The sequence below is a fragment of the Chlamydotis macqueenii genome, chromosome 2, assembly GCF_036417535.1.
Source record: "Chlamydotis macqueenii isolate bChlMac1 chromosome 2, bChlMac1.mat, whole genome shotgun sequence".
In the NCBI taxonomy this organism is placed as follows: Eukaryota; Metazoa; Chordata; class Aves; order Otidiformes; family Otididae; genus Chlamydotis; species Chlamydotis macqueenii.
In genome coordinates, this window is record NC_141557.1 from 6,227,283 (window position 1) to 6,246,224 (window position 18,942).

At 43.6% G+C, this 18,942-nt stretch overlaps 1 protein-coding gene across 1 annotated transcript in view; it reads right to left on the reverse strand.

Annotated features, from left to right (window-relative positions):
- Nucleotides 1-14,410: 14,410 nt before the first annotated feature.
- Nucleotides 14,411-18,942, reverse strand: part of XYLB (xylulokinase) — an 87,123-nt gene continuing 82,591 nt past the window's right edge. The window contains exon 19 of the mRNA XM_086741789.1: nt 14,411-14,702. Within this exon, the coding sequence (XP_086597915.1) occupies nt 14,619-14,702 (84 nt within the window). The 3' untranslated portion in view covers nt 14,411-14,618. The remainder of the gene's footprint in view (nt 14,703-18,942) is intronic.

Below are 18,942 nucleotides of genomic sequence, written 5' to 3' on the forward strand. Positions count from 1 at the left end.
GGGTGGCATATTTGTATTAAGAGCCTGAATTACGAAAAAAAAAAACCTCAAGGACCGGCCAGGGTCTCCCAGCCCAGCCCCTCCCCAGCAGTACAGGCAGAGCTACAGCCGCTCAAGAACATTTTCCCTTTTATGACTTGGCTTTCAAGCCATTGGAAGAAAAACAACTTTCTTCCCTTGCTAATCACCTTCACCGTCCTCCAGTGAACTTTTGGGTGATGTATGCTGTGTCATCAGAGCAGCACCGCTCCTTGAATGGTAAACAGGTGCCCATGTGTTTCTCGGGATGACAGTTCACATTATCGTTGAACCCAACGGAACAACACAGAGCACGGGCAGGAGGAAGTCAAATACCCCCAAGCCAGGAGGTCCCCTCTCAGAGACTGGGACCACTTCCACAAATGCTACTGAACACCACCTCCTCCTTTCCCAGGGCTTTGCAAACAAAAGAGGCTTAGGGTCAGACCACGCAGCTGTGGGACAGCAGTGTGGCTCCTGGGATAGTGTCGGTGGGACGGCCGTCCCACCAGCAACTGCCACCTCTGCCAGCTGTCAGAGACAGAACAGAGCCAAGCCCCAAAATGCCACAACAGATATTGCCACTGGTACTACAAACACATTGTGAGTGTCCTTGTCAACCCTGGAGAGCTGGCATCTAACCAACCTTTGTGCCACTGAAGGTCACTCCTCATCAGACCATTGGTGGCATTTTTACATGTTGGAGGTTTCTATGATCTGCATAGAAATGGGTGTTTTGTGTTTGGTTTAGGGCAAGCTTGTCACCCCAAAACAGTCCTCTATCCTCATCCTTTCTACTATGCTCTTCCTCATCCTGTTAGTCCAATACCAAAAGACCCTGCTCAGGTAGGAGAGCAACCGAGGGCCATATGTCTCCTGCATCACCTCTTACATCCCCCACCACCCTCCTCCGGGTCCTGCGTTTCTCTTCATCAGCCAGATATTTCCCATGAAAACCAGCTGCTGGTAATGCAAGCCATGGATGTGGCTCAGCTCTGGTTAAAGCTGGATCCAATTTTACAAAATCCATCTCATAAGCAAGTTCATCTCCTATAAATAAACACAAAACCTGGGACGTTTGCCTGGCCCCTGAAACAAAAGGGTTTTTGCTACACAGCTTAAATTTTTATTGCCAGTTAGTGTAAGAGAGGGGGAAACAAAAACGCAGGCTGAGCCAGGATCTACACAAGCTTTTGCAGGCAGATCAGCTAGCGTATCCCCTTAGTGACTTTTTAAATGCTTCTTGCCTGTCATGCTAAATTGCATGGTCATTTTGTGATGTGGACACATGTTCACAGAAGACTAAGCTGAGACCATCCATTAGACAGATTGCTCTCAATTTATGTACGTATTCTAAAAAGTGTGATCTTTCTCCCTTAAAGATCATAGAATCATTGAATGGTTAGGGTTGGAAGGGACCTACAAAGGTCATCTAGTCCAACCCCCCTGCAAGGAGCAGGGACACCCCTGACTGGATCAGGTTGCTCAGAGCCTCATCCAACCTTGCCTTGAACGTTTCCAGGGATGGGGCATCCACCACCTCTCTGGGCAACCTGTTCCAGTGCTCTACAACCCTCAGTATAAAACAATTTTTCCTAATATCTAATCTGAACCTGCCTCCCTCTATCTTGAAACCGTTACCCCTAGATGTAAGATTCTGTCTTAAATCAACATATATTTCCAAACCATAGACTCACAAAAAAAAATAACATACTGAATTCAGCACACTAAAGTTATCAGAGAGGTGTCTCAAGCCACGTTCCAGATATTAGAGTTATGACCAGATCACCAGCCCTCATCAGAAGCAGCAATTTTTTTGGAAGCAGGATAAACATTAAAGCAACTCCTTACACTGGCCTTTCCACTTGCAAATTGCCGCTTCGTTGACGCAGGCGATACTTGAATCTTTTTGGAAAGCACAGCAAGATACAGCCTTGCCATAAAAACATTACAGAGGCAGTGCTTCGTAGGGCATCACCGCAAAAGCAGGTCTTGGCAAAACGCAATGAGGACAAGCACTGCTCTCCCTGCTGCAAACCAGGCTGCTGCTGCTCCATATCCCGCCTGCCACAGCAGGTGCCTAGGGAAAAGTAAAGAAAAAAACATTTCTGAGTGTATAAAATTGGGTTGCCTTTTCTAGTTACACGCTTACAGAAGACACAAAAGGAAGAGAAAGAGAGGCTCAAGAACGATACGTGATCTACGTTTGTACAACAGCGCAACATCACGCTTGCCCATGTCTACAGCTGTTACCGCAGTAGGAAAATTAATACTATAATACCCAAATCACTTGCAACATATTTTGTGTCCCACCACACTCTCCCCAAAAGTTCTGAATAAGAACCATTACATGAAAACTGGAGGGCAGGTCATTGCTCAAGGTCAATCGGTGCATCTCCTTCACAGTCAGCGACGCCAGGTCTTGCGAGCGCTCGGCCACAGGATCTCAGGAAAGTTTGGACTGGGGCTGTGTTCGTGAGAGCAGAGTGAAACCAGTGAGAACGAGAGAAAGAGCCTGAGCTGAAACCAACTATCAACTCACGGCCCCTGCTTCTCAGCTGGGAAAAGAAAGGAGGGCGCCAGCAATGGCACGGAGCCGTGTTTGTGCCATTAGGTGAAAAGCTTTGAAGTTTCTTGGTTTCCAACGATTAGTAAAATAGAGAGAGATTTTTCTCAATATCCATATTACCTTATTTTTCTTGCTTGTTCTTTAGCCATTACTTAGTTCAACTCAAACTCACTGTTAAATGTACTCCCATCAATGCTGGTCAACAAAGCACTCAGGCACATGCTGAACTCAAAGCAGATAACTACGGCACATTCTGCAAAACTCATCCATACACCTCACCTTTTTTTTTTTTTTCTCTGAATAGGAGCCCTCCATCCCTCTAAAAGCTGTATTTCTTTCTAACATAAAGTACTGCAGCCTCAAAAATCAATGCACTATGCTCCATCAGCGTGCGACTGTCACTCAGCTCCCAGCACGGGAAAAGGAAGAGGCACCCAGAGAAAACACTCACCCAGTCCCCTTCCTTTAACAACAGCCAAGAGTAATAAGATGCATAATTTAGCAGAACGGTTTTATTTGTGTATCGGGTTATTTTAAATGTCAGCTAAGGTTATGTTCTTGTCTTCAGTTGCTGCTGGGTGTTGCTTCAAAGTCATTCTGAGTCACTGCTCTCCGTCTTCATCTGCTGATGGGCCCTCAGGTAGTGATGGAAACATAACTTCCCCTGACATGGATAACCTCCAATAAAGGAGCGCCTTCCCTTTTGACATGCTGATTAGAATGAACGAGGGGAGGCGGAAGGGAAGAGGAAGGGGACCATAGCTCTTGAAAAGCAAAGCAAACAGGTCACATCCTGCTCTCTGCTTCTGTGGCATCAGATTCACTCCAAGCTATTTGCAAAGCAGCAAGAACCTTATTAAGCTGCTGCTAGGGCTATTGATGGGAGTGCAAATCTCTACCTACAGTACCTTGTTCTCCAGCACATGAACAGGCTAGGGAAAACCAAAAAGCTGTAGTCTCGAGTCCAGACTGAAGTCTCATCTCTGTTTTCCAGACCTCAGTCAAAAAAAAAAAAAATCCAAGGTCTGACTTCACTCGGATTTTCCATGAGTTGCATCAACACTGACTTGAAAGAAATTCCTCCAGGTTTCCGTGAGCCTGAATAAGGTGAGGATCAGAGCCTGGGTGTTCAGTAAATCAGCCTCGGCCCGGTACGATATGAAAGGGCTGCGCTCAGGGGGATGCAGTCTGGCTGGCGCTTTGCAAGACCAAGGGAAGTCTCCTCCAAAGCTGAGCTTTTGTTTGGGCCTGACAGAAGACTTGCCAGAGCCAGTAATTCTTTGCATTATCTTCCATGGTCTTTGGATTAGGCTGCTTATAGTGAATTCAGCTTTGGCTGCCCAAAGCAATACTTCATGAGATCATCTAGCTCAGCAACCAGGTAGAAGGTTTCCAGAAAAATCCTGCCCTGGTTTTCCAAGGGATCCTGCTGAGACAATGACAGAGTCATTGCACTGGTCCCAGTAAGGCAACTGGATCACACAGCCAGGGGCTTCCGCGCTCTAAGAAAGAGCATTAACACCCTCCATCTTGACCCCTCAATAGGGGCTGCACTCACTGTCACACGCACATTTTCCACAGAGCGCCAAACATTGTCATCTACACCCATAAAAAGCTGAATTCAGCACTCTTTCCATAAAACGGATCGTGAACCCTTAACACCACTTGCCTCTCCTTGGAATAATAAATTATGAGGACAAATGGCAGAATCATTATCAGTTTCAATATCCAGTCATAAATAGTCTTGTAAGAACACTCAAATGATGGTGTTTTATTGCGTTAGATATCACTCGCCATTAATTACAGCATGAAACTTTTGTACTTTGATGAAATGCATTTTAGCCAGCTCAGTTATAAATTTTAAACAGTCTTAAAACAAAAGTCACCTCAAGTTGTGGGGTTTTTTTTTTTCCTCTATAGATCTGAACACAAAATAGCATTTTAAGCTTGGAATGACACAAAAGTAAGGTTTTTATAAAAGCTACTTTATCGCATACACGTTCAACTTCAGCGCTTAGACAAACAGAGTACCCATGGCTATTTTTTACGAGAACATTGTTGGCAGCTGGATTTCACTGCTACAGATACTTGATAGTTCTTTTGGTTTAGCAAGGGTTTTCTAACTAATGACAAAGTGCTGTTGTGAATCAACATGTTCTAGTTTACATTTCTGCCCTGTTCCTTTCGTTTGGATCATTTCTTCTTCCTTCCGTCACCGTAACTCACCATGCAGGACAGAAAGGCAGCTGGCCGCAGAGCAAGCCTGACGTCAACAGGAGCTGGTGGGTTCAGCCCCTAGCAAACCCGGGAACCCCACAGGACCGGCCATGCAAAAGACAACTTCACCCTAACTTCAGTGGGACAACCCACGGGAGTGAAGCCAAGATCTACATTTTCAAACAATTGTGGGATCAGTCTTCAAATTTGCAGGTTGAAGGGATTCAGGCTGTGGTAATTTAAGTTGCTGCTCATGTGGAACAGGTATCATTGAACATCTTGTGTTCGTTTGCAAAAGGGATTATTCCATCCTTGTTCTGCATGTGGTAACCTTACAGCCACCTCAGCCAAATCCCCCAGAGACCAGGATTCAGAGCCTCTGCTCAGCGGAACAGCAGTACATCTATTATTAAATCCAGAGAGATTGCTAACATCCACACGTGATCGTACAGACCTGGGAGACCAAAGTTTGGCTCTTGTCCTGCCAAAGGCTCTCGCTTTGCCCAGGGACACAGGAAAAACATCCAGCTTCTCAGAGGTATGGTGGGAATCTGCTCAAGCAGATCAATCTTAATTAATCAATCTTACCAAGACAGATAAGTTTAGGAGTCAGATTCCCATGACAGACAATGGAGATCTGGTCCCTGCATTCAGCTGTGACTTCTTGTCCTTCACGTGCCTGGAAATGGCCTCCAGGAAGATTTGCTCTGTAACCGTCCTGAAGACAGAGGTGAAGCTGACTAGATTGCGGTTTTCTTGGGTCCTTCTTACTCTCATAACAGAACATTAGCCTCTTCCCAGTCACTGGGGACCTTCCACAATTATCACCACCTTTCAGAGATGATAGAGAACAGTCTCACAGTGACATCAACCAGCTTCCTCAGCACTCGCAAACACATCCCACTTGGTCCCACACACACGTGTATGCCCATTTTGCTCCAGTAGTCCCTAAATTGATCCTCCCTTACTCTAGGCAGCACCTGTCTCCTCTAAATTCTGCCATGAGGCACAGAGATTAAGAGCCTTGACAGCAGACCCTGCCAGTAATGACAAAAGCAAAGAGCACCTCAGCTTTTTCCATGCCCTTTGTCATTAGGTTGGCCAACCCATTCAGCAGCAAATCAATGTCTCCCTTGTTTTCCTTTTTCTGGTGATTTACCTATAGAAATCCTAATTCTTGCCCTTCACACTCCTCACCAGTTTCATCTCAGTTTTGGCTTTTTAAATTTCATCCATACTGGACCATATCTGAGATCTGAGGGCAAGTGACATTTCCCAGGACTCATCAGCATCTGTAAAAACAGATGTCATTGTTGCAACTCAACTGTTGCTTGAACTGGTGACCATTTGCTTTTTGACACAAAAGTGAGAAATTGAAGAAAAACAGTCTCATTGCTCATTTAAGGCAGCCTGTTCTTTCCCTTCTGCTTAGCCAGTTAAAACCTCATTTGACAATCTGAGAGTTTAGCTCCCAGTGTTCTTGCTTAAAATATAACAGATGGCCTCTAATAAGTAAATTGAAAAGTGCAAATAAGGTTAAAACAATTTTTCTTTATTGAATATCATTAACTTCAAGGCTGTCCACTTTAAAATGCTAATTAAACCTCACTTCCTTCTGCAGGGTTCTAGCGAAGAAAGATTGCCGTGGGGCAAATTTCTCTTATTTGTAGAGGACTAGCCCAGCAAACTGATAGCAATCTGGGCTATTACACGTCCCAGGCTTAAGAAATAGAGTTGGAAGCTTTCCATTTATTTGTCCCTTCCATACCAGTCCCTTCCCACAAACCAAACACAGTCAAGAAGGAAATTCAAATGAAGCCAAGTGTGAAACCCCGTTCTGTCCACATGGCAAACAACAGTTTCTGTAAAGGTCACTACCAGTCCAAACCAAATGCAGCTTTCAGCACAGGATTTCTGACACTGTGCTATAGCCCTGCAAAATGTCATGCTGTGGGCGTGGGGCTCTATATTCCCATCACCGCACACAGGGTACAAGAGGACCTTCAGCACCTCAACCCCACCTCACTCCTCATTTCCAGTTCAAATTTATTCCCAGTCAGTATGTGCCACTTGTTCATGTGCCAACATTGTTCTTTGGCTTGAATAGCTTTTCTCCTGCTCTTCATTCCCAGCCTGAAGGATTTATGCTGAACGATGGCTTTGCGTCTCAGCTTTCGCTTGCTAGGCAAAGCAAGCTAAGCTTTCAGTCTCCTCTCCTAGGACAGCCTTTCCCTTCCCCCAAGCAACGCATCAGCCCTCTTCCTCACCTGTTCCAGTTTTAATTCTTTCTTGAGCACAAGAGAGCAGATTTGCAAATGCCCTCACAGGCTGGGTCTCACCAGAGCCTTGCCTGAGGCAATGCTCCCATCTCAACTGGAAAGCCACACTGGTAAGCTCAAGGATAACATTCAGCTTCCTCATGGCCAGGTCATACTCACAGTTTCTAGTCATCATGCGCAACACCCGAGTATGTTGAAATGTTTCACATCCTCTACCTCTGCTGAAGGTTGACCTCCCAGTTCGATAGAGGTTCAAGAGGCACTACAACTCAGCCTCCAAAGCCAGCCTCATGTTCAACAAAAAGAAATGGTGTGAAGCAGCCAGCTTTCTGGCCAACAGCCTCAGGATGACAGCACATCATCGGGAGCAGGGAGCTCTGGGTGCCACCTCTGCCTGGGGGTTTTGACCCCAGGTCCCAGTGTGCAGGCCAGCATTGGTAGGCTGGAGGAAGCTCAGGGAGGGAGCAGTCTCCATGTCTCCTGTGATTCTGGGCTGCTGTGGAGGAAAAAAGCAAGATGCATCAGGGCAGAAGAAATGGAGTCTGACTGAGTACCTGGGCTCCCTCACCAAGCAAATCCCGAGTCCAGATGTGTTCTCCCTCCCCCTCTAAACACATTATTTTCATTCATCTGAGAATGTTAATTTACATTGTCATTTAAAGATTCAGAGTATAAATTACAAAACACAGAACTTGATATAAATTACCTGTCCAGCCTCACCTCTGTGATTTCTCACCTATACAATCTGGCTGAACATCAGCAACCCTTACTCCAAAATACTCATGCTATGGACAATCCAACACCACCTGTCCGGTGACTCTGACTTGCAGCAGTATTTCTGGGCCAAAAGAGAAGGGGGAGTGTCTTGGCATTTACAGGAAGCACTTGCCCCTTGGTGGCTCATCTCTTTTGCTATGGAAGCCCATGAATGATGAGCGTCGACTACCAAGGGGCACGGGAAGTTGTTAGCAACACTTGTTTAACCGGTCCATTTCTAAAGCATGCCAAAACCACACACAACACAAATCACAATGAAAAAAACTGTATTCACTGGGCAAATAGCAAAATGAGTCTCTGTTGAAAGGCTTTTGGGAGAGTCTGCTGTGCTGCAAACATGGTGAGATAGAACCAAATGAAACATTGCAGCCATATCTTCTGAGCCAAGAGTCACTCTGAAAAAAAAAAAATGCTTTCACAGCAAGGGAGGTCTTGAAATGCAGCTTATTTGCTTATTCATTCAGCTGAACTGTGTGACTAAATCACATATTACCTGCATTTGATGTCTTCTCTTCCCTCTGCTTGGGTGGGCATTTCTTCTAAGGGACAACAATGGCAGGGACCAGAATAATTAGGTTGAGAAATGGAAATAAGGAAAACATTGTGTCAACTTTCAACAGCATCTTTCTTGATCAAAAGGGTTTTTCTGCTCTATGCAACTGGTCTCAAGTGGAGCCATTTAGGGCAGGAATCTAGCAAAGAAATGATACCAGGAGTGACGTGGGACTGTCCCATCCTAACCTAACAAGCTATAGCAGCAGTGTGAAGAGATGCTCTCAAGAGGCACGAGCTGTGATATCAAAGTTCTGTGGGAAACCTTTGCTTCTTACTTGTTTTCTGTAACATTTAAGATAAAAGTCCTCAGCTAAGAAACAGCTCTGTTTCTGCTCTGTTTCTCTAAGCCCTTCTGTTATACAACACAGCTTAGACTATTTTTCAAGAATTCCATCTTCCTGTACACCATTGTTTATCAGATCTGGAACACAGTGGAGGTTTCAGGAGGGTAGTGCATACATGTCAGTCAGAGAGTAAATATTGTCTCCGAACAGTGAGTTGAACAGACCTTTGTTTTCCTGTGCAACGCTTGCCTAAGTCTTAAGGGAGCTGTCTTTCACTGAACCGGGGTATTGAGCTTGTAGGCATAACACAAAGGGCTGAAAAAGTCCAGCTTGAAGGGATAAACACAAGCAAGGGCATGCAACAAAAGGACAAAAAGCAAGACTGTAAGTAACAAAGCTCATGTCTGCTGGGTATCTCCACGCAGGTGTACGGAGAGGACTGTCTGAAGGGAGCTGGGGAGGTCAGTCTCATGGATTTGACAGTAAAAACAGAGCAGTCCCGAACAAGAAAGCTTTCTAGTTGTACAATGGTAACTGGGGACAAATCTTGTCTCCAAAGTTGAGACTAGCTTTCAATCAAGTCTTCAGAAGTTTTGGCATGAGAAGAAAAATTGGCTTTTTCTGTCCTCTTCTCCACACCACTGCCTTTCTACTCAGCAGGGAGACATGGTTCACTCGGGGGATGAATCACCTGATCGGCTGTAGACATCTGCCGTAAGAAAAGATGAACAGCCAGAAACTCCTCTCCCTTGTGGTCCTCTCCTTTGATTATAAAAGGAGCTTACATGATGGCAGACACAGATGTCTACACTGGTCAGATGAATCCCACACCTGAGTGACCGAAGACTTCGGTTTGGCTGATGAGATGCTAAGATAGAAACGACAACCAGATGGACGCATTGCAGAATACTAAGGCACAACACACCAAATAAAGCAGCTAATCGCAGCATCTTAACAAAGAACATATCACAAATACCTATCATCTAAAGATCTTAGAGCAAGAAACACCGTACGCAATTAATAATATCCCCAGTTGTTCTAATGGGCAGGCTGACACATCAATGGATGAGGCAACTTAGCTAAAGATTGAAAGCGGAGATCACAGCAGTATCCATAAGCAGTGACAGCTGCTCCTTCACCCTTACCCCTCACCATACGTGCTTCAAGAACACTGAACAAAACCACTGAGTCCCCAGAATGGTCGAGACATTCCCAGAAGTCTGGGATCACCGGAGAAGCATCATTCTGTTTGTCAGGCCAACCTTAAGAAGCAACAGAGGAGCAGAACGACAGGTAAAGTAAAATGAGTCTTGGGGCTGGATCTCTACAGGAGACAAGTTCCCTCAGGAAAGTGTCATGTAAGAGAACTTCTTAGCATCCCGTAGAAGTGGAAACAGCTAACAGGGCAAAATCATGTACAAGAAAAGGTTGTATCTGCTGCAGGAAAAGAAAAAATGGTTTTAGGGAAAAAAAACCTAATCTAATAATCTTACATTCTGGTAACGTAAGCCTTGATGACTGAAAGCTACACCGCTTGAACTGGCTAACCAAAGAGGCTTGAGCTAGGCTGTAAGCAAAGCACAGAAAGCGAGCAGAGAAAGAGAGCAGAGGCTGTAACTACTCTGAATATCCCACTCAAAGATGTCCTACTCGCACACTTCAGAGACATGCTCAGAAAAAAAGCTGGTTACCAAAAAAATCCATCCTGAGTTCTTTTGCCTTGCGCAGCCCATTGTGATTTTGCCCTGCACAAAATGAGTGTAGAGTAATAACAAGAGAAGATCCTCTGGTGCAGATTATGATTTTGTACCCAATCCGCACAAACATAAAACCCTGTACTAAAATGTCAAGCCATGTGGGATGAGGACTACAGTCACATTCAGAGATGGTTCTCAAGGAAACGCTCCTCGTGGGATGGCGATCCCCTGATATCTGAGTGAATGTCCACCCACCCGCTAATCACCCTTAGCCGTATTTTTAACTTGTTTTAACTGAGGGTAGAGACCTCACCAAAACCAAAATCCTAAAGATTACATGGAAAGTCAGCGGCTGGGGAGAAGAAAAATCCAAATTAGTACCTTTCTGCTAGACAAGGGGTTATAACTTCACCCTGTATTCACGACAAGCAACAAGAGCAGGCAGTTTAGTTCTCTATAAATGTTCCTCTTTTGTTCCCCCACCCCCTAACCTGCACGTAGCAGTCTGGGGACCAAGGTAATAAAAATATGGATAAAACAGATAATTTGTTGAAAGTTCTGCTTCGGCTTTTTGTGGCTTCAGATACACATCCTTCACCGTGCTGCTCTGTGATCTGTGGTGGTAGCTGCAACTCCAAAGGAAAAGAAACCTGGAAAACAAAAAGGTCCCACTGGGATCGCACACGGCGGTATTCAGCTCAATTACTTATTAAAGCACCGACAGAGCATAGACTTTTTTCAGTACATTACTTATTCAATCAGAGCTCCAGCTCTCTCAGACTGATCCCTTAAGAAAAAGCAAACATCTTTCCCTGTTTGTTTCCATCTGCATCACAAAAGACTTTAAAGACTTCAGGCTGCAAAGAAAACTGTTTGTCTTTGGGCCATGGTACACCAAGAGTTTGCGAGTGAATCCAGCGCAGCTCTGACTGACTGCTGAGGGCACATGGCCATGGAGCTAAGGAAGTTGCTTGGATTTTTCCATGTCACTCCATGACCCACCTCCAACCTAGAGTGGCTTTGCTTGTGCAGGACAGGAGCTGCAGGTCAGAGAGCAATGAGCAACCTCCTTGTGGCAATCAAGGGGCTTTTTCCAGGAGATGAGATCAATTTTCCAGCAGATTTGTCTAGACTGGGAATAGCTCAGCAGTTCTTTTAGGCACAGACGCTAACCTTTTGTCTAGACAAGCTGGGGATGCCATGTTGCTCACCTTGAAGAACAGTCAGGTCACTTACAGAGGAGGGAGCGAATCAACTGCCATCAAATATGTTGAGGTAGAAGACACTGGCTTGCCTTTAGATTTCTATTAGCTGATACCTTAATTAAGTCAGTAACCTCTCTACTCCAGACAACCAGAATAACGTAAGGTAGACAAGCCAGCAAAAAAACACGAGATTTTGGAAACCAAAGGGCACCAGATCCTTCCATCACTGTGCATGTGAGAGCAGGAAGCCTGTGGCTCCTCAGCATGCTAACGTGCGTTCCTGGAACGACAAAAAGAGAAGAGTGGTGGAAGTCTTACAGCAGCATTTCTTCAGAGGATCTTTCTAGGGTGAGATTTATTGAGTCTTATTCTATCTGACACTAGTCAGTGAACATGTGCAACTTCGGTGAGCTGGAAAAAAAAGGGCTTGTCTATAAATTCTTATACTCCAGACACCATTCCTCAGAGGCCAGCCCTAATAAACCCATCACCACAGCAATACTATAATTCAGTGGTGCTCAACTGCCGGCCCTTCAGAGCCTTGGATGCGACTCTTTTCTCAGGGACTCCTGCGGCCAGCACACAGTGCATCAGCTACCCCAAGGAAACAGTGTTTTAATGCCGATGCGGGACACACCGGAGAGCCCCAACCCAGCCCAACAGAGAAGGAAGTATTTCCTTCTCCCTACCCAGAGAAGAGCTCAGGCCCAGAAAGTAGTTAAACCATCTAGACAATATCCTAGAGCACCACGTAACACTTTGTTAGGAGCCAATATATTATCTTGAAATGTTCTAACATGTGGTATGAGCTGGGAAACCTAAGTTTTAATCTTCTTCAGCTGAGTAAGATACTGACCCTGAGTCTCCCATTTCAGAGGGAAATAAAGCCACAAAGCTACAAGAGATATCAGTCTTCTCACTCATAAGCCAAATGAGCTACTGAAGAAACTGTCACCAAAACTGCACCAAAGCTAAAACACCTCTCTGAATCCCTTCCCTGTGGTTAACCTTGATGTCAAACCAGTAACCGGGGAGAACTAAAGCCTAATGATGATGGTAATGCTACTTAAACTAGTGGGCATTGGTTAACTTGCATTAATGAATCCTTCTGTACCTCTCTACAGCCTTGCTCAATGACAAAGCAACTGCTGACAGTGGCGGCCTGTGAGAAGTATTACACGTTTCAGCACTGTACCTTGGGACCCAGAATAATAAGCACATAAAAGAGATAGATGTGTATTTGTAATGCCACCTTTTAAAGCAATTGCTTCAAAGAAGCCTGCTTTAGAAACTCGGAAATGTAATTCTTGACCTTCCTGAATAACGATGCTAATATCAAGAGAAGTTATAATTATTCAGTTGCAAACAAAAAAAAAAAAGGCACTGCTCATACTCACAAATGACGTACTTGGATAGAAAAGGGAGAGCAAAGGAGGAACGTGCCCATTCCCCTGCCACTCCGGAGGTGAGTCACAGCAACGGGTTCCCATCCGCACTGTGCAGATGCAGCAGGGACAGGGAGAGTGCTCCTATGCCACTGCAAAATGAAGAACACTAATTTGAGTCACCCAGCTCCAGTAATGACATAATCCAGCTCCCAAATACTCAATGAAGAGATCCTCTACTCACTACAATCCCCTGCTTATTTCCTAGGCATGTTACAACTTCTACAAGAAGGGAAGAAAGGCTTCAGTTACTTCCATTAAACAAGTCTGCTTTATTCCCAGAAGAAATTTTATCCTAAGGGAAAGATACTGGCACTGCAGAACGGCGCAGTAAAGTGTTCCCACTTGCACAGGGTGATTTAGGATGTTCATTCAAATTCTGGGACTTCCACACGGTTCCGTAGAAAAGATCTCATGGCTTGTATTTTCCCTAAGATTTTCTCAGCCAAAGCCTACTTAATCCGAACTACAGCATTTGAAGTGGAAGAGTAGCAACAGAGCAAGACCATCACCAGTTCTGCTCAGGATCTCCACAAAAGGAATGGGATATTGGTGGTACAAAAAAAAAACCAAAACAACAACAACAAAAAAAAACACAAAAAAACAAAAAACAAACAAAAAAAAAAACAAAAAAAACCAGTGACCTTCACGCCTTGTTGGGAACAGAGCCCTACTTCTGCACTCGCACTCAGCACAACACAAAGAATTTCATAGCCGTGACAGCCGAAGGAGGAAAGGAAAACAGTACAACCCCAACTGGTGTGTACATGGAAGTGACTGCTTTTAGAAACAGAAAGGAAACATGTAAAACTTCCCATGTTTGTTCCTGTATTTTCTTTTTTACAAAACTGATGTCCAGCAAAACATTGTGCAATGGTATCTATATCATGTAAGGCCTCTGTGCTTTCCACAATGTATAAAATTCAGCCACATCATGCTTTATCACACAACAGACTTTCCATAGTGTCATGTAACAAGAACTCCCCTTCTCTGAAGGTCCCAGGGCGTCTTTAAGGACTTTAATCAGCCTTCACACCACAAATCTCCACATATTAAAGAAAGATGGAATTAAGGCAGTGTGCTTATGCTTTCTGCTGGTAACTGTAGGCAAAGATATAAACACAGGCAAGTTACAGATGTACAGAAAGACAGTTTCAACAGATTTAAGCAGGAAAAGTTGTGGAATTAAGATACTGTGCTAGATAGGTACGCAAAGAGGCCGGCACGCTAAACACATGGGATCAACGCTCATAGAGACGGGTACAGTGATTCACATATACAGGGGACTTGACTTTGTCATCCAGCTATTCCAAAACAGCAAGCACGATGTGAAAAGTACCCAAGAAAAATTGAAGTCACAAACACACAGAAGAATATGATGCTTTTTTAATCAGGTTTTCAATCACGAAGTCATTTTCTCCACCAAGAGAATCAAACACAGACATTTAAAATTATTTGTCTACAAAGAAGAACAACATGATTTAAAGAACTCCAGTAAATTCTGGGCAAATCTCTTTTGATCTTCTCCCTGGGAGTCCACTCTTCAGTCAACTTATAAATTTTGGTTCCCTTCTATTTCACAAGACAAGAAGAGGTTGGGTTGTAGATAACTTTCTGTTCAAGCTCAGCATATCTTTTCAGAAGTGGATGATAAAGCTAAAAAGGAAAAAGAAATAAATAGGTCAAGGTTGAAAAAATTAGATTTTTAAATCATGCTGTAGTTAAAAAACATATTCAGTCTTGAAAAATGCAGCACCTTCGTAGGTACATGAAGGTTTGGGGTTTTTTTTTCCCCAATTTGCTCAAGACAATGCTGCAAAGTCTTCCTTGTCCAAATGTCACAGTCTTTTTTATCATCTCCTTTACAGTTTAATTTTATGACACGCACAGGTTGTTCTTATTGTGCCTGCATTCTTGATATAAGCAGAATCATTACCTCCAAAGGAAGCAGTTCTGCTAAAGTCACCTCTCCCAGGCTGACATGCCCCCTCGGTAATCGCTGTCCTAATCATCCAGGCAGAACTCCCGTCCTTGCCTCCCTCAGCTACCTCAGGATGGATCACCGCCTCCGTCCCCTCCTCCTCTGCATTGCTGATAAGCGCGCTGCCACCCCCTAGCACAGTCAGACACCAGAAAGGTCCTTGTTGGCCAATATGCTGACCAGGCCTTCTAAAACACACTTCACACTCCCTCTCCCACCCCTCTCATACTCCTGTATCTATTTGAGCTCCTCTCTTTCATAGCCACCACTTTTCCCATCTACGATCTGCACCGTGGCCAGGCTCCTCGCTCCCTGATCCCAGGCCCAGGGGGACAAATGGAGACCCAACTTCTTTCCACAACTACACCAAGTACCTGAGTAGCTTTTTTTTGTATTTCCCCAGCTAGAATTCTCCAAGAATTTTTAGATCCAGAATTATTACAACTATAAAAAGAAGAATAAAGACTCAAATGTATTCAAAACCCCAGATTCAAACATGTCCAAAGCCTTGTGCTTTTGGATATGGGCAAGATCCATGTTGGGATTTGTTTAATTTTTTACCTTTTTTTTTTTTTTCTCCCCTCTGCTTGAAATTCATCACAAGACATATCGCAGAAGATGAGCTGCTTGTATGTGACCAGGTTACATAGCAGAAGTCCTGAACAGAGTCTAGCCCTACTGTCGGCTCCAACCCAAAACTATACTTCATCTAGATCTGGGAGATACACTTCCTTCCTTATCTCCTCCTTCTAGTTTTAACTGTCTATCTAATAAAATCAGTAGTTTCACAAGCCATACCAGGTCAGCTTCACTCATTTGCTGGCTCACACAAAGAAGGGACTGCCAGGAGCCAGCGTGGAGTCTGGTACGGGCTCGAGCAGCCCTTAGGAGGATGTGGTAAGGTCGTATCCCTGCCGCAATGAATCCTAAGGGCTGCCAGTCTCGTCTACAAGCCCTCTGCACTGATGTTATTCATAATCAGGGCAGTCTCGCTCCTGGCTCCAGGTTCAGAGAGGTTATAGAGCCATAATGAATCATACCCGGTAAACCAAATTACTGCTCTCATCAGTAAGTGAGACCCAGCATTTAAATGCATTTTATGCTTTTCCAGGTAAGATCCACAGTCAACAACTCTATATGTATATGCATGAAAAATGCAGGAGGAAAATGTTTCAAGTGTAAACTATTAGGTTGCAGGAAGAGACAGGGTTTTTCTTGTGCAGTTTTATGCAGTTCTGCAGTAGCCTCAGTATCTGCTGTAACAGTCACACTTTCTCGGATGAAAGAAAACCAAATGACAGTTTTCTCGTCTAGGAAATAAAGAATTAGTGTATTTTGGTTTTGTGTCTCAGCTGATGGCAAAAACCCCAGTTTCTGTGTTTCCCTCTTCCTGAATGACAGTTTCAGTCAGACAAGTGAAACCTGGATTTATCTCTTCATTCCCACTTCCACCTTGACCACAATGGCAAGTGTGAGCAACTTAATGGACAAATTCTGAAGAAGGAGACTGTTTCGATCAACTCCTCCCTCTTACCAGGCAGATGTTACAGAAGTTGAAGTACATTTCTACAACAGATTAGGCATATGAAGGGGAAGAAGAAAAAAGCATCTACAGCACACAGAAAGAGACACTGCTTATTAGCCAAGGCATCATCAGTAGTTTTTAAACCCATCTCACAGTGACTGAGTCTTACAGTGCCTTTCACTGATCAAAACAGAGAAACCGACTCACTCCTACTTCTGCAAAAGACTTGTTCAGTGACCCCAGGCAAGTCATTTAACAGTTATGTGCCCCAGCTCCTCTTCTCCACAGGACAGCAACACTGAGATCCATGGAGATTTATGCAGATTTATGGAGTTAGAAAATAAAATGCACCACTATTATGAAATGCCACATGACTCAGCATGGTATTTTTAACTACGTCCATGAGGGCCCTGGGGGCTCAGTGAAGTACATATATATGTTTTTATGTTCCTAAAGAATATTATTGCTCCCATTTCTGCTAAATATGCACATCAGAGTAAAAATATTGAGCAGGCAATTACAGCTATGCTGGGAGTATCAGTATGGCAAACAAAACTAGCTCTTTTATTCACCAAAGCATCTATAATCAAGCCCTGCTATTTCTTACTTTGCTGTTCTGTAAATTTGATAAACCCTAAGCACTTCTCAGCAAAGATTCAGCACAACAGAGCTTCACTGGTAAGAGAGCTCAGAAAGCAGGCTCCATATTACTCACCCAGCAGTATTTGTACAAACTACACAACAGCGCATTTAGTAGAAGGCTGGCAAGTATTATTGTTAATACATCACACAATTAAAATGTGTCAAAATAAATGAACAACCACATTTCCTGATACAGTTTCTTTTCCTGTTTATTGGACTTAAGCACTTAGGTTGCTAATTGAGAAAATTCAGGCATTTGTAATAAGCTTCTCAGCCATTAGTGTAAATGAATGCTGCGTTATGGACCATCTGAAAAAAATGTAAGCAAAAAATTAAGAATATTCCTTGTACTCTACTCCTGTTCATTTGGGATAAAAAGCAGCACAGTTCAGAGGGCTAAGCCAAAGTCTTAAATTCCTCTTCCTCAGGGAATTTGGCTGTAATACTACCAGTACATCATGGCTGAGAAGCGCAGCAGTGCTACAAGCTTTTCACAAGCAGTATTTTACATGCCAGCTTGACACCAGCTGAAGTTTGGGATCAAAGCAGTGCAGCTCCCATAATGTTTGGAGAAGAAAAGCCAAACCGCACTGACCGAGAACATGGCCTGAGCATGCATGCAGTTGTGTCTGTGAAAGATGCGTCTCCACATCTGCTGCGACTGAACCGCCTCCGCAGAACCTCAGGCAACTCCTCCTAAGTGATTCCAGAAGTCTTTTTCCTCAGGCAATTATATAGATTTATTTTTATAATTGAGGTCCAAAGGGAATAAAGAACTCTCAATGATGCATAAAAACTCAAGAACGTAAATTCCCTCTCTGTCATAGCCTCAAACCTAATATATCACACCATGATATTTAACAAAAGTAATTACATGTATCACAACATGAACCTTATTATTGTCCATAATTTAATTGTCCTTGTTATGTTATGGCCTTTTCTCCTGCTTATCTCTATAGCCTACTCCACAACACCAGGAGGACTCTGATGGCTTCATTTACAAACCCTAAACTTCTCTCCTGGGACAATTTGGCCACACTCCGATAGTCTCACAAATAACTACGAAAATGCTAATGATAAATATTGCATTAAAACAAAGAATAACTTAACCTTCTCTCCCTGGAAAATGCATTCAAACGAATGTTACCTTGCTCTCTAGTCAAATATGTCATCCTCGTACTGTATCTCACCATTGTACCAGCCCACGAACTCAACAGGGCTTTCTTTTACTGTCTCCATGGTCCCTGCTGTCCTCTAACAGCAAAACCAGCTACAAATTATTTCTACGAGTGACAATCCACATGGATCCTCCTATCTCCTGCAATGCTATGTTAGCCAATGACTGGAGCAATTCAAAATTTAAGAATCACAAAGATGATGTTGATGATTATCTAATCTACCCGAGTATATTTAATCTCCCTGAATGGATTAAACTGTCCACAAACACTTGCTACTTTTGATAGGTTCCTTTTTTTTTTAAAAACCAAACTCAAATCACTCAAAGAGATTTGCTTAAGAAATCAAGAGTTACAGATGTTTTATTTTTAAATCACAGCAGTTGTTCACCCTTCTTAACATAGAAATACTCATAAAGCAGAAAGAATATGACAGTATCCTGAAATATTCTGAAGACTCCTTCAAGGAACCACACCTCAAACAGTTACTTTATTTACTTCAGATATTCATTCTGCAAGCCTATCTTAATCAATTTAATAGGTTACAAAAATTATTGGCTATACAAATCACCT